The sequence below is a fragment of the Telmatherina bonti genome, assembly GCF_933228915.1.
Source record: "Telmatherina bonti genome assembly, chromosome: 1".
NCBI classification, from domain to species: domain Eukaryota; kingdom Metazoa; phylum Chordata; class Actinopteri; order Atheriniformes; family Telmatherinidae; genus Telmatherina; species Telmatherina bonti.
In genome coordinates, this window is record NC_136619.1 from 23,854,249 (window position 1) to 23,870,395 (window position 16,147).

Here is a 16,147-nt window from a genome sequence, read left to right on the forward strand (position 1 = left end):
CTACTTTTCACCAATGGAAAACACACACACACACACATATATATATATATATATATATATATTCCCAGAAGTTAAAAGAAAGGGAAGTGCTACATACTTGCAAAACTAATTTTTGTTCCAACTTTTGTGAGATGTGTTGCTGCATTAAATTCAAATATAGATTATATTACCATTAAATGGCTAAATGTTTCATTTTCATCTTCTGATATGTTTCTATTAGAACATTTCTGCATGCTGTTTGCTTTTTCATTTACATTCTATGCAGCGTCCCTAATTTTTGAAATAAAAAACAACATATAGTGTGACGGAATAAGAAACTGAAGGTACATTTACAAAATAATTCAAACATCATGCACAGGGAAGGGTGGGAACAAAGCTTCAGGAGAATTAAAGATTCTTTGCTGGGAGGAAAATCGTCAGAGCTCTATTTTTCTTTTTAGCTCTTTTTTTTTTTTTTTTTAGTTTTATTAGCTTGATATTTTAATTGACTGAAAATAAAAATATTTGTCATGATATTGTTTTAGTATATTCTTCTAACTATGATATTTATTCTAAGCTACTTACATTAAAACTTATTCAATAAACTTTTAAAACAATCCAGTGGTAAGCTCAGTGGTATTGTTTACCCTGGTGGCAGAAAGTGATGCTGGTTCATAACCTCCTCCTGATGCAGTTTTTGGATAGTAGTTTGCCAAAACACTATATAAGTGTTTTATGCATGTGTGAGAGTAATGGTTTTAATTAACTAGTAAGGCATAAATTTGTATCCGGCCTTATGTTTGTTTTTGTTTTTTTTAACCCTATCCAGCTTCTATACACTACGATCCCAAAAACGGTATCAGCCGCAGGCAGGCAGGTGGGAAATATAAGCTATTTTTAACATTACATACTTACAACAGAACTTCTTCCCCCTCTCTAAAGTTTTGTGAAAAGTCTGGAGACAAAATTGCCTCATGCTTTCCCTGATCGTTTCCTCCTCTCCGGATTGATCAATCTAGGTCATATGGCCTCACAGAGCAACTCCACCTGATAGAGTTAACAGTGGAACCGACACGTTTTAACTGGGCTTCTCTCGAGCATCAATCTTTTCTACTAAATCTGTTTTTTGTTTGTTTGTTTTTTCTTCGCTTTTCTCTCACAGAAACATCATGCCTATTTTTCCCGTTACTGTGGCGTCGCCAGCGTAGCAGAGACAGCAACGGAGGAAATAGTGACTGAGGCTGAGGCACATGCTTGTTGCCACAGCAACTACCAGCCACACCATTTCCGGTCTAATAAACAGAATTTCAAAATAAAACTGGTGCTTCAACTATGCTCAGTGGATATAAAAGAAAATTTCAGAGAGGCAGTGTTGACCGAAACATTTTATTCATGTTGATTATTATTGTGCTTATCTTTTATGGCATAAGGTGTGCAAAAAGAACTTTTTAAAATTTGGACGTACAGGGGCTTGCATGCTTTACAATTTATATAATGCAAAATTTGAAATTGATTAGGGTAATCACTTGTAATCTAAGCAGTTTGGGGAGTTCTGTGAAATTACTGTATGTCTGATTGAAAAGGGGATGGCGAAGATATAGTGTCTATTCAAAATAGCCATTTAATAAATATTAAATAGAAGCAACTACAAAATGGGAATATAAAAAAGTGAAAGCACTTCAATTGGATATAATTGTGCCATTTAAAAAGAAAAAGTTGGAGAATACAGCAATAATGGGTCAACTGAGACCAAGGAAAGACATTGTGAATTTTTTTTATGAAAGTGATAATGAAGAGCTTTTGCCATTGATTGTTTAGGATATTTGCAAAGCCATCCTATGAGGTAATTCAATAGGTTATCGATAACCTATTAAATTATTTTTTGTAATTTAGTGTTAAATTACAAGAAGATCACTTTGAACAAATTCAAGAGAGTTGGATGAGGCACATTTATTTGAAACATTCTTCATTTGTTGTCTTGTCATCCTTTTCTCCATACTCCATGCGTACTCAGTACTCTTATGCAATAAACACTAATGTTTTGCTGTTTGTAAACTTGTTACATACATAAATTTGTTTAAGCAGGTGTATATATTTATGTATGCATTTGTTTGTGAATTATGAACATATGCATAAAGCTCTGCTAGCCAAAGCAAATTTGGCATAATCCAGCAGCCATACCCCTATTCTTCTTGCACAGATGCTCAACAAGACAAATTTAAAAAAAAAAAAAAAAAAGGGGGCATCCTTTCCCATTTCACTGTTCTCCCCTTGACTTATTACTTTGGATAGGAAGGTTTTTAGCTGCTCTGCTCCTAAACTCTGGATTTCCCTTTCTCCTTACCTCCATAACCCCAACTCCCTCCCTTGCTTTAAATTTTGTTTCAAAACTTATCTGTTCAAACTTACCTGTAATATTTAACCTTTTTTCAATGCATGTTACTGTACCGTATTGCTGCTACTTTTTATTTCTTTACTTTTTTCATTATTTGTGTTGTACTTAAACTGCCTCATTTTACCTAGTTATACATTTAGGAGACGTCTGTAATATCTCATAATTTGTTTAAATAATATTGTATAATCTCGTTTTATGATAAAAAAAAAAAAAAAAAGGGTTTTGGCTTGTGTCAAATGTTTGATTTCATTCATGTTTACATTATTATGACTTCATACCAATTAAATAGTGGTAAAATAGTGTTAATTTTTTAACTTTTATATTGAAACCAGCCGACCGGAAGTTACTGCGCGTGACTGTAACTAGTTTGATTGTGGACACAAAAAACTGCGAAATCAAGGAGAAGGACAGCGCCCAGAATAACTGTAAACCTCTGCAAACTGCATTCAGCATCTCGTTGGGAATGGGACCCTGGTTATGTCCTGGGGCTTGTTGGACATTAAAACAGAGGTAGGAAACAGGTCTTTTTCTGTCGCCAAGGTCACAACAAGAACGCTGATAAATTTTCTCTTCATGGGCATGAGCCCGTCCGACGTGAAGTTGTTTTGCTGTGATGTTGTTAAAGTAATATCTGCGAAGCAGGGGGCTCTGGTTGACCGTATCCTTATTTTTCCAGCGAGGTTTGTTTGTTTGTTGTCATTTGGTGGTTTCATATTTTCGGGTGAAATGGGTGCTGCGGACCCTTGAGAGAACGGAGGGGAGAGGACTTTTTGTGGCCTGTGATGAGCTCTGGTAGCTGCTGGGGTGGGATATGAACGGAATACTAAATCTGGCACGACGGCATCTCACAAGTTTGAGGGTTGAACTCCATCCTTTGCTTGTTAGTGCAAGTAAGGAGCACTGCTGTGAAGTGTGAAGGTGTTTATCCGCCTGAGTGGCCTGCTGCCGCCGGGTTAGGCTAATCCAGTAATCTGGAATAGAGGCTTCATTTTATTGTAACACCACTTCCCCCTTATCCACCTCCTCCACCTCCTCCTCTCCCTCCTCCTCTTCCTCAACAAACAGAGCCAAAGTGTGGATGAACACTTTTGTCAATGGTTTGATATGCAGAAATGACTATTTAATACTCCTTAAATTCAAATGGGAATAACAGAGAAAAAAAACCTTACAACTCTGTCTAAATAAATAAATATTTATATGTTAATAAATTTATGACGTGAAGTAAAAAGCAAACATTTGCTACTTTCATTTTCACATTCCTGATTTAATTTTTTAAACCTATTTTTCTTCCAAATACATAGATAAGTTAGTCAAATACAATATCTAAAGAGTTAGAAGAATTGAGTCCTTTAGACCCAAATTCTTGAAAATAATATTAGACATATTAAAATGTATTTGTAATTGAGATTATTTAGAAAGAAAAAATGCCATTTATTCTCAATTGAAAATTTCTTGTATTGTAGGTTACAAATCTGAATATTTTCTTTTTATTCATATTATAAAGGAGATAGCATATGGAGTAAACAAGGAATTGAATATTCTTTTATAAAGTTTCTCTTTGTATATAGTCTTTATCTGTGATGTTTTCATTATGATATCATGAAACAATAAACAAAATTGAAAACTGAGAATGTTTTGGGCTCAAATGACCAGCTGAACCCTGTGTTTGTTCATCCACTGAGTACATTAAAGTTTTTCTTTTTTTTCTCTCTTTTTTTTTTTTAACAAACTCCAGTCTTGTGAGGTGTTTGATAACAGTGTACTCTTTGTTCACGCTGCTCTGTGAAAAGGAATAATCCAGCTAATGCCTTTCAATGTAAGGAAAGGGGTGAAAGCACATCTAACATTGAGGAAACTGGGTGATTTGACTAGTTCTTATAACTGTCAATATAAGTGACGTTTGTTGAGGACATGTATGGACCCAAGCTTTTTATTTATGGAGGTGTGGTGTGTGAGATGGGGGCATTTCTTTTGCTGTGTGTTATTGTGATGACTTTGCACTTTTTGGACCCTGGACCCTGTTCCATGTTTGGCAGAAGCTGGTTGGTGGTGGGGTGCTTTATCCATAAAAGCTCTCATGGTATGGCACCTTCTCCTTGCTTTGTTTTAACCTTGACCAGCTCCACTTAATCCTCCCAGGGTGTAGCATAGATTAGTGGTTTTAACCAGACCCCTGAAACACCTCACACCCACCTAGGGTGTGTACAGATTAATGTCATATCAGCAGTGTTGTTTTTAATACATCTTTGATCATGTAAAATCATAATCTGTATGTTTCCACCTCAGCAAGTCCAACAGGTTATTCCCATCTGTTACAGTATTATGAAGCAAATTTCCCAACAATGCAGAGCAGATGCCACCAGTTGCTGCATCCTGTACGAGCTGTGAGTTGGCTCCTGCTTGACAGGTTTAGTTTGGTTTAAGTCTGTAATCTCTGTTGTGAGTGGATTATTAGCTCAGACGCGACCCTCTCTTATTGCAGTTTCTCCTGACTGCAGCATCACTCAGATCTGCACATAGAGGGTCGATTATTTTATTATTTTTTTTTTTTACACCCTTGCATTCACTGGAGGGATGGTTTTTATATTCACAGGCCAAACTTCAGTGTAGAATTTCCTGTGTAGAGTCAGCCATGAGACTTCCTGTACTGGATGTGAAGGGGCGGGGGTGGGGTGGGGGGTGGAGAGGCAGGGAAGGAAAGGGAAGGGAAGCATAAGCAGCCCGTGCTCCCTTCTGTTGTCAGTGGTAGCCACTGTGGTTACTGCTAGCATGTTGCTTGGCATGTCAGACTTTCAACAAAGCACTTTGAACAAACTGAGGAAGTGAAAGAGTGGTCTGTATCCTCTTTTTTTCCCATGTAGCTATCTCTGATCACTGACTGAAGTTGTTTTAGGCCTAGAAATGTATGAGAGGAGGAATATTTTTTGGGTTAAATATCTTCTTTTTGTGTAATTGCAGGACATGTCCTTCAGTTTGCTAATGCCACAGAGCTACACACAACTCTCCAAGCATGCAGTGATAGTATCTCCCCACTCAGCAGGTGAGCAACGCCCTATCTGACTCTGTTGTCCTGTTTCCTTGATAACCATTTTAATAGAAACAAGCACTAAAGCCATATCAGAGATGATAAAGCTTCCTCACTGTCTTCCTCAGTCCTGTTTGATCCAAGAGAAACGTGCCTTTTAAGGAAGCAGGATGTTCACAGGCTCCACCAAGCTGCCACCAACTAAAAACCCCCAGCCCGAGCGGCTGGATGAAGTGTACGCCGCCTTGCGTAGAGGCTTACAGTGAGTAAACAAACCTCAGGCTCTGTTTGCATTGATTCCAGTGGATGACTGCCTGGTGGAATATCACTAAACATGCAGCTGCTCATTACATTGTAGAATAAATAAGTGAAGAAGTTGTGGTTTTGTTGTCAGGTCGTACCTGCAGGTCCACCAGCTGGAGCTGGACAGTCTGGGTCAGCAGATCAGAGAAAACAAGAGGAATGGTCGTCTGGTGAGAGCTTGACTACTCAAGCCAGTCATTCTAGTACTGACTTGATGTTTTGTGATACTAAATGTTGTTATTCTCTTTTTCTTTGCAGGGCTCTTTGTATGAATTGGATAAGGTGAGTTTCCTTCATAGTTTTTGTGTATTATTCCCTGAAAAGACCAGCATTACAAAGTACAACAGACACTTTATATAAATTTTTGTATAGTTAATGTTTTCTTTTTTTTTTGTTTGTTATTGTAGCAAGTGAAAGCCATAGAGAGGTTCATGCGTCGCTTGGAGTTTCATCTCAGCAAGGTGTGTATATAACCTAATACATGAATGAGTCGACAGGTTATAAATGGCCTCGCTATTACTGTTGTAAAAATAATTAATCAAGAGGTAATGAGCTATTTGAAATGTTTCATTTGAAAAGATGAACAAAAATTACAACAAACTTTGTAGTTTCTCCTCAGTTCTTGGAAAATTTTTGTGTCTTTAAGATCATTGTTATGGTTTTACACCTGATGGAGAAACACAGGAGGTTGAGAATAGATTGTGAGCACTTTAAAACATTTAAGCAGCTAATAGACCTGAAAGGATTATGGATATTATTTCAAAAGTCATTAATGGAAAACAAACACAGCTCCACATAAATTTCTCAGTTACTGAGTTTCATTTGAGTGTGAAAGTATGTTACTTTGTGTTTGCTTCACAAGTGTTTTCGTGTCTGTGTTGTGTTTGAAATGTTGCTTTTGTTAAAGTCTGTCAGAAAGCAGCAAACAGATTTTATTTTTTGCAACTTTTTCTTTATCCTTCTTTACATTCTTGCATTGAAACCTTTGTAATGTTTCCAGGTCGAGGAACTGTATGATGCTTATTGTATACAGCGGCGACTGCGTGATGGAGCAAGCAAGATGGTGGCAGCGTTTAACTCTACCACTGGCAGCAAAGAGGCCCGAGAGAGCCTAAGTGAAGCCAACAAGGGTTACAGGGAATGTACAGAGGTATGTGACTGATCTGAGGTCAGATTGTCTTTATTTATTTAACCTATTCATTTATTTAATTTTTGATTTTACCCAAAAAAGTTCTTTTATTAATGCTTTATTACAGGTAAATCTCCAAATTACTCAACATTCAAAAATTCAAATATATTTATTGCAGTTAAAGATCATTTAAATAGGAAATAGATGTCTTTGTTTTTTGTTTTAAAAATGAGTGATGACCCATATGTTCATTGACAATTAAGTAACTAGTTTAGGAGCTGTCAAGTGTGGGAAAATGATGCACTGTTTAAACCTGACACTTCTTTTTGTTCTCTGCAGCACATGTGCTCTCTTGAGAGTGAGTTAGAAAGCCAGATGGGAGAATTTCATGTCAAGATGAAGGGTGAGTCACTCTTCTCACTTATGTGACTTCCTATTTGCAGCCCTCTGCTTTTAGTCCAGTTCTCATTTTCTGACCATCTCTTATGTTTAAGGCCTTGCTGGATTTGCACGACTGTGTGCTGGTGACCAGTATGAGGTTAGACACCAACCCAACCACATATAGAACACTCCTGCTTTTTTTTCTATCTTTGAGTATCTGTCTCTGAATGCTGTCCTCATCTGCTTTTGGCCCTGTTAGGTCCTGATGCGCTATGGGCGGCAACGCTGGAGGCTACGAGGTCGTGTAGAAGTCAGCAGCAAGCAGATATGGGACAGTGAGGAATATATTTTCTTGCCCCTCATTGCAGATCTGCTGTCAATCAAGGTAATGGAACTAAGTTCTTTTTTATCCCCAACAAAAGCAAATTAGACATTTTAAATGTGATTTTTTTTTTTTTTTTTTTAAGACTTCCACAACATATAGTCTGTAAGATCTTCCTCTCTGGTGGCAAAAATAGTAGGTTTGTGAGTTTTCTTAACAGTTTTTCAAGTTTCCTGGAAATCCTTTAAAAATGACTGATGTTTCATGTTCGGGACATGGACTCACTGAAATGCATTGTAGAATTGTGGATTTCGTTTTAGTAAGGAAATAACATCTTAAGCTAAATTATTTCCAAAACAAAAGTGTGTGTGTATAATAAAGACATGTTGGAAGTCGAGCTGCTACATACAGTATGAGAAAGTCTCTGCTGAACAGAGGAGAGAGGGTATATCATTGTGTAGGAGTGGATCTCAGGCTGTGGCCCTCCAAGTTTTAGATGTTTCCTTGTGCCAATGCAGCTGGTTCAGATAAAATGGATCTCCTCTGCATGTTGTCCTCTAGTTCTGCTGGCAGTCTGGACCAAGTGAGCTAAAGCAGAAACATGTCTAAAAACTGCAGGGCTGTGGCCATTAAGGACCAGAGCTGGTGAATCCTGCAGGTCTAAATGCAGCTGATGGTGTAGTCAACAGATGGCTGATAGTTGGAGAATCTAGAAGATGAGATAGAGGAGTAGGGAGGTTGTATGAAAGAGAACTGATAAGAAACCTATCAGAAACTACATTGTTTATGAGGGACATGAGTTGATTGGCTGAGAAAAAGCTGGCTGGATAAGAGCAGTAATGTAGAAAAATTAAAGACAGATTCTTTTTTCCAGCATGGTAAAGTGAAGGTATTAGACTGAATAAACCTGAAGATGTCCATATTCAACATAGGGGTATTAAAAGAATAAGATAGAACAGATTTTTCGGGGGGGGGGGGGGGGGGGGGGGGGGGGGGGGTGTTTGCAATATTACTTTTCAACCAGGTAGTGTATAGTTTCTACACTTTTATAGTTTTTATTTTTATTTAAAAAAAACGCATACACTAAAAGAAAAAAACAAAGTAGACTTTAGGGGGTGCTTTGCTTCAGTCTGGGGGGGCTTCAGCTCCTCCCAAAAATGGAATAAAAACGCCTAAAACATTGTTTCACCGTCAGGTTCAAGTTCTCCTTCAATTCCAAACTTTTAGTTGTGGGTCAGAGATGAAACATCCTCACGAAGCAAGAAAAAGAAATCTTACTGCTTTCATTTGTATTCTTAGCTTCCTTCTTCTTACCCCCCCACTCCCTCCAGCGTGTTTCCATACATATAGCAATGGGGGTCTAACTGGGTTTGAAACATTAACATATCACTTTCAGCACAACAAAATCTGAATGGCCGTAGGCACAGTAATAATGACTGTCTACATAGCGACAGTGAAATGGTCAGTGGTCAAAGGAATCTGACAGATTATGTCAATTAGTAAATGAGAGTACTGTTTAAACTTTCTCAGTATTTTTATCTACAATAATTAGATACATAATATTTTTCCGCCAAATGATTGATAAAAACTGCTTAAATGTATTTAAGCTGCAGCTGAAGTTTCAGCTCAGTTAGACCATATATCAATATTTCCAGCTGTTTCCAGCTGTTTCCATAGGTAACAACAGCTACACTTTTCAAGTTAATGCTGTTAAACCCTTACAATTAAATGCAACAACAGTTCAATGTGCCTAAAAATGAAAGAAGAAGGATTTTTAGCAGATTTTATCTACCTCTGTGGTTTAATACTTCTACACACTTGGCATGCGATTATGATATGTTGCTGTGAGAAACTGACTGTCTAAAGATATGTGCCATTTAGTAACAGTCACATGCTCTGTGGTTCCTTCTGACACTTTCTAACATGTCTGAATTAAAGTTTGAGGTCATTAAACAAAAAAGTTAACAATATGTAAAAATGAGATTCATTGCTTTTAAAAATAGATGGAGTCATTAATATTTTGTATAATGCATGTAAAGAGCTTCTCTGAGCCTTATTAAAACTGAAAAAAAAAAATAGGCAGTGACCAGTCCGAGGAAACTGGGCCTTTTACAAGGTTTTGCAGCTTTTCTTCTGTTTTTATGATAATCCCATTATATGCAATATCACTTTGCCAGACATAGAAAAGATAAAAGCGAGTTTTATTTGATTTGAAGAAGCAAATCTTTAGAAATAATTAAATTAGTAGCTTTGGCAGGGCACTTGAGGTAGTTTTTAGCACATGCATCACTGTAAGGCAAGATCAGTGTATTTTTATTCTGTGTTCAGTGATGAGAACATATCATCCTGTGAAACTTTGTTGCTCACAGTGTCTGACAGATCTCAGGATATTCTGTCAGCTTTTGGTTGCACAAGAAAATATTTGGCATTTAGATAAGACATCTTCAACCACAGCCTCATCATGCACACCCAGAAACTTGCTCCAAACTGCATCTGTGGTCAAAGGCTTCAGATAATCATCGCTCTTATTGAATCGTCTCTGAGGTCTGCTTGTTTTGGTTGTCAAGGTGACGGAGCTGAAGAGCCTGGCCAATCACGTGGTGGTGGGCAGTGTGTCCTGTGAAATGCTTGATCTGTTCTGCCCGCTCCCTCAGACGCTCGCCGTGGATATCAACGACCTGGGGACAGTGAAGCTAAACTTGGAGGTTACCTGGAGGTGTGTACACCTGCAGCAACTTGCACACTTGTGATTATAAAAGCTCACTCTTTGTCCTGCCTTTCATTTACTTTTTTAGTCCATTTGATAAGGATGACCAGACATCCTCTTCCAGTACAGTTTCCAAAAGGCTGCTGTCCAATCAGAGCCCTCCTGACACGCCATCAATGCGCGAGCAGGTTTTCTATGTAAGTTACATTAAATCACATTTATCTTCAGTGTTTTCCATTAAAAATAATCAAAACACTTTGTAATAAACTTCTTGTGTATGATTGGCATCATGGATTAAATAAATCAGTACTGCAAAGTACTTTGTTCACTTTTTACCTCTCATATGTATAGCTGTGATTCTGTGATTTATCTTACTGATGGCTATTATTATTGTCATCTCACTGGCTTGTTTTGTTTCAGCTGCTCCCCAACTGCTTTGTGTGTAGCGGTAGCACTGACATGTGTCAGGATATTCACAGAGGGTTGTGTGTTAGGACATGTGGTTGTGGGAGTGGGATGTCCCATGTGAGGAGAATGAATGAGAGCAGTAGAGCCCTGTGTGACAGCAGCAGTTTGTATGAACGCAGCTGTGGTCCTTGTAGCTGTTTAATAGTGGTTGAGTAGCCCTCCAATATGTCCCTCCTTTCCCTCACCTCGACGAAGAGCATGCCTACTAGCAGGGCCCAGCAGAGCCGTTTGCTGGTTAAGCTTTTCTCCAGTGTCACGACGGACAGGATCGCATCCTTACGTTGGGAGTTCAGCCATGCTGCACCACAATTTATTTCATCACAGCCGGTGTGTTGGGATGTAGCTGTAGCTATAGTTTAGCTGGCAGTAGTTCAGTTAGGGCTGCACAATATATAGAAATTTTGTATCAGACTGTTGGAATATACAAAATCAGTATTGCAGTTTTAAATAAATAGCACAAGCATAGTTGTATTAATGGGGCTCCATTCCAGTTAGAAGAAATCCTGTTTTTGTGTATGCACTGCTACAACATGGAAAAGTGCAGAAGTGGAAGGAATCCCTCATTAATACACACTAGATTAACACCATATATTGAAATATTTGTTCATATATTCCAAGTTATGTCATCACTAATACTGCATGTTTTACAAATATTGTGCAGACCTAAGATCAACTGTTGTGAAATATTTATTTATTAAAAGTTAGACACTTGACACCATCTCTGATCTGTCACGAAACTGAATAAGCTCAAGTTTATTTCAAATCAAGGAATATTTGATTCATTATAAATTGGTCACAACTTTAAAAAAGCTGATTATTGTTTAGTCAGTTTTTTTTTCGTAAAATACATATCATGACAAAGGATCTTGTACTAGTTCAACTCAAAGTCCTGCTCTACCAAACAGTAGAGCCACATTTTCATTTACTATAATTAAATTTTTCAAGCACTGTAAAACTTGTCTGAGCCATCTCTACCACTTCATTTAAGTACATAATGCCAAAAATAAGAGTTAATTATCATATTGCTTTTTCAAATTTTATCCATTTTACTACTACTTGGTGGCAAGTCATATATGTTGGCTGTTCAGCACATAGTTCACCCAAGTTTAGTGAAACATCAACAATGAGTATTTTTAAGAGACTATTGAAAATACTCACTGGTTTAATGTCAAACTGATTTTGTGACACACTGTTGGTGGACCTTTGGATTAATTTATTAATCTACAGAATTAGGTTTTTCTTGATTTAATAGCTAAGATGTTTACATAGCATCCTGCTGTTTGATAAAGCTGTGGTCATTTTTAATTTCCTCTTTAGTCCCTTCTGAAGCGTCAGGGAGAAATGGAGAATGGGACAGTCTGGTCCAACTCTTCTGAATCTTCAGATGACTCCTCCAGTCCAGCGCTGGCTCATCACACTCAGAGGTTAACAGCCTCCAACATGTTGCAAACCACTCTGACGACTCAGCTCTCTCTTGCGCCACACAAGTCCAGTGCATCCACACCATCACTCTCATCCAACCAAGAAGAGGACGAGACAGAAGGAGGTGATGTTTTCCCTCAGACGGACGAAGTGCCAAACGGCCATCTGCAGACTTCCAGCTCTCTCAGCCTTTCAGGAGAGAGTACCTCAGACTGTGTTAAGACTGATAGGAACTCTGTCCACTCAGAGAAACTCTCAAAAACTCCAGCAGAGCTGAGTTGTTCCTGCCCCAACGAATTGTCTGTACCTCCATTGCCATTGGTGGAGAAGGCTGTGGTAACTGATGAGCCATGTGAAGACTTGTCAGCACATACTGAACAGACTGAAGCAGAAACAGAGAACAGCACCACTGAAACTTCAGAGGGAGACAAGGTAGAACAAAAACATCCACATCAGTCGGCCCATGAGTTAAAACAACCAGAAGACACTCCAATGGTGAGCAAAAACATAAATAAATACAAATCAGCAGGTTTTTCTGGGAAGTCTCGTGTGTTAACTTTTTTATTTTTTTTTTAACTCCTGCATCTTTCTCCCCTCAGGCTCCTTTTCCTACTTCTGCTAGTTTCACTCAGGAAGTCGAAACTGCCCTTGAAAGCTTTGACTTTCTCAACTACTCTGATCTCGATGAGGAAGATGAACAGCAGCTGGAGGATAAAGGAGAAAAAGAAGAGCATGATGATGGGAAATGTAAAGAGGACCAAAATAAATCAAAAGAAGAACTAGAGGAAGAGGAGAAGAATATGGATAACTTGTACTCTGGAGGAAGGTCAGTGCAACAAGAACAGAAATATTTGTTGTTCAGTTTGTATTTGAAATATTTCCAAGACAGGTTGCTCCTATTATAATATCATAATCGTAGTAATAATTTATGATTAATGCAAACTGAACACCGGAATATGCAGCTTTTCTGCAGAGCTTTGAGTTCAGGAGGAAGTAATTATAAACAATATTTACAGCACAACAAACAGAGATTTCAGCTCTGAGCTTGATGATAAATGTTTAGCTGCTGATTTAGCTGATATTTTTGGCAACAGCTGTTAAAAATTCAGAGATAAACTACTTTCAAAATTATGTCATAAATTAGGCATTTAGTTCATTTCTGAAATTATCGGCATGTAATTTATTAGTATTTGCCAATCAATAAAGATTTTTAAATGACTTTAAAATGAAATTCATTCTTGCGTGCAGGTAAAATCGGATTTGTCCTGTTGTAGCTTGAGTGATGCAAAAAACAGCAAATCTAACTTTTAAATGCAACGTGAAGCTGTTTATTTCTCCTAGTGATTGACCAATATAATAAACAGAATAATAGTAATATATTTCTCTCCATATTATGTATCTGCATAGGCAACGAAAGGTTGTCAAAGTATTTAGCTTTAAAACTGTTTTCTATGGTTTCACTTAGTTTTTTAAATTACTTGACTTTATAATTTGGAAGTATAAATTTTATATAATTTACATCTAAATGTGTGAAATGTACAACTTATATAATTTACATCTAAATGTGTGAAATGTACAACTTTAACACCTCAGTAGTTCTTTTTTGTAACTGGAAAGCATCATAGATGTTAAAAATATCTTTAACTCAGGATTGTTGTCAGCTAATGTAAAACCTTTTTCTGACTGGTGTTTTATTAAATTATAGGACATTGATGTATGATCAGTTTTGATTGGTTATTAAGGTGTTTGGATTTGAAAATCAGGGTTTGCTGAATCAGCGGAAATGCATGTAAAACGAAGACATACGTCATTGATGAAAACATTGAGGCTTGAACATCTAACTCTGTGTGAAGGTGTTGTGATAATGAAGGTGGCATCAAGATAATACCAACATGAGTGTCTCCTTACCAATATAAATTTTCTTTTTGCAGTGATGAAGAGGAGGCAGATGGTCTGGAAATTCTCATGGAGGCTCCAGAAGGATTTAGAAACTCAGATGAAGATCGTTTCTCTGAATCACAGGTAAACTAACTCCTGTCAAAGCTTGTTACTTCTACTTATTTGTTTTTATGTTTTTAAAAGTTGGTTGAAATGTTTTTAAAAAGGAGTCAAACGTGGATGATGTGCTGGATTTGGATCCGGTGGAAATTCCCAACGAGAAAGACGAGCACAGCGAGGAAAAGGGAGACGAACCGCATGGTGAGAGGAGTGTCTTAGGAAAGAAGTCATAGTTATTTTTGTGATAGCAGATGCCTGCTACATACTCTGTAAGAACCAAATCCTTTCTCTCGTTTTCTTGCGGTTGTGATTGGTGACAACCTTGCGCCTTTTTCTTTCTTCTGGTTGGGGTCCGAAAAATATTTTGTGATTGTTTGGACATTAGAGGTGGGTGTGGTTAACACGGGTAAGCATGAAGCGGAAAGGTGTCGTTCCGCACAGGTTTAATAAACAGCTGATTGGGGTGCTGAGAAAGAATGAAAACACAACCGCCCTGCGGAGGATGACATTTCTTGTCAAATGTAAAACAATTGGGTCAGTTGTTTATTTCACATTAAAAAAACAAAAACTGTCATCCCCGCCGCAGTAATCCTGCCTCATTGTGGACGAAGCTTCTCAAGGAGTATGAATTGACTGGCCCAAAACAAGCTTTTGTTCTTGTTCTTGCAGCCTTAAGAACAAGAACTTTGTTCTTGTTTTTTGTGGGGTATGTAACAAACTTCAGAAGTTTAATTTATTTTAACTTTTCAGGAGAGGAAACCTCAGATGAACAGTCAGAGCGCCCCTCCACTCCCATCCAACTGGCCACTGCTGGCTTCTCATGACTCAGTGGAGCTACAGCTAATCAATTTGTTCCTCTGACAAACTGGTGCCATCTGTCTCACACTGCAGACGTGGAGGCCTTGACGATGTTCCACTTCTCAGACAAACAAGCTCTTCCATCACAGTGGAGTTTGTGCTCATTTTTGCCTTGTTTACCAAGAATGATAAACGGGGAGGTTACTACACCACTAGCCAGACTGAAACATGCAAACATACACACACCTCCCTCCAACGGCAATCATTCTTTTGATATACACACTTCATTATTTTGCCTGGGTTAAAATGGGACACTGCTTAAGTTTACAGAACTGTTCCTGTGGTTTGAAAATTCAATGTCCAAAAACATTTAAGGAACAGATAGAAGCTGCCTTATTTCTGCATAATTATTCTAAACCTGTTTTTTAATTTCAGTCATGTATTTTTCAGTCTACAGAGAAACATACCAAGTTGCATTCAGTTTTCTAAAGAAACAGTATTCGTGGTCATACAAACCTACCACAGTTGTGATTTCTGTGTTAAATCAGTGTACAGCCCAAAGCTCTTTCATTGTCAGAGGAAAGACTTTATGAGCATGTGATGTTTGTCGAAAAAGTTATTTCCAAACCAGGAATGTACCCTGAAAACAAAGAGGATCTTTTCTTTTAAGTTTATTTTAATTTCAGTCTGTATCCGTGCCTGAGCTGAATGGACACATTATGTAGGAAGTCGATATGATTTCTCAAAGAATAGGATGTGAGAGCTCATTTTTGTTCCACTTTTTACAAACAAGAAAACCATCCGCAGTGTGGATCTATATTTAAACATGCATGTGTTGCTGCCAGCATGTCTGATCAGTTTAAGTGTGTAAGCTAGGCTCCGCTCCGAGGAAGCCACCCACTCGTTCTGTAACTGTGTCAGAAAGCTGCCTCACGGGGTCACTGTTGTCTTTCATTATGCTTTTACATAAATTTAAAAAAAGAAAAGAAAAAAAAAAGCCTCGTCATTCAGAAAGTGCCTCAAGTGACAGAGATGTTCAAGTTTTAAATGCCATGGCAGGAGAAATCCTGCAGATGATAGTGTTTTATTTTCTGAATCACTTAAAGAGTGTGCACAATAAGAGATATTTACTGTTTCATATTAAGAATTGTATGTCCTGAAATGGTAAAATGTTTATGTTCAGAAATGTTTAAACTTTATAAAGATTTCTTTAAAATCAA

At 37.7% G+C, this 16,147-nt stretch overlaps 1 protein-coding gene across 1 annotated transcript; it reads left to right on the forward strand.

Moving 5' to 3' along the window:
• The first annotated feature begins 2,748 nt into the window (after positions 1 to 2,748).
• LOC306764825 (rho family-interacting cell polarization regulator 1-like) lies at positions 2,749 to 16,141 on the forward strand. Its single transcript, XM_079252098.1, has 17 exons — positions 2,749 to 2,884; positions 5,333 to 5,414; positions 5,528 to 5,661; positions 5,794 to 5,872; positions 5,961 to 5,984; positions 6,110 to 6,163; positions 6,703 to 6,852; positions 7,171 to 7,234; positions 7,326 to 7,369; positions 7,472 to 7,597; positions 10,102 to 10,250; positions 10,330 to 10,438; positions 12,027 to 12,626; positions 12,731 to 12,957; positions 14,063 to 14,153; positions 14,237 to 14,330; positions 14,880 to 16,141. The coding sequence occupies exons 3-17, from the start codon at positions 5,570 to 5,572 to the stop codon at positions 14,951 to 14,953; spliced, it is 1,977 nt and encodes a 658-aa protein (XP_079108224.1). The 5' UTR covers positions 2,749 to 2,884; positions 5,333 to 5,414; positions 5,528 to 5,569; the 3' UTR covers positions 14,954 to 16,141.
• The last annotated feature ends 6 nt before the right edge of the window (positions 16,142 to 16,147 follow it).

What these genes read in the sequence shown, in the direction of transcription:
- LOC306764825 (XM_079252098.1), top strand. Translation starts at nt 5,570, where the DNA reads ATGTTCACAGGCTCCACCAAGCTGCCACCAACTAAAAACCCCCAGCCC. An exon ending in AACTTGTACTCTGGAGGAAG is followed by an intron (nt 12,958 to 14,062) that starts GTCAGTGCAACA and finishes TTCTTTTTGCAG; the next exon opens with TGATGAAGAGGAGGCAGATG. An exon ending in ATCGTTTCTCTGAATCACAG is followed by an intron (nt 14,154 to 14,236) that starts GTAAACTAACTC and finishes GTTTTTAAAAAG; the next exon opens with GAGTCAAACGTGGATGATGT.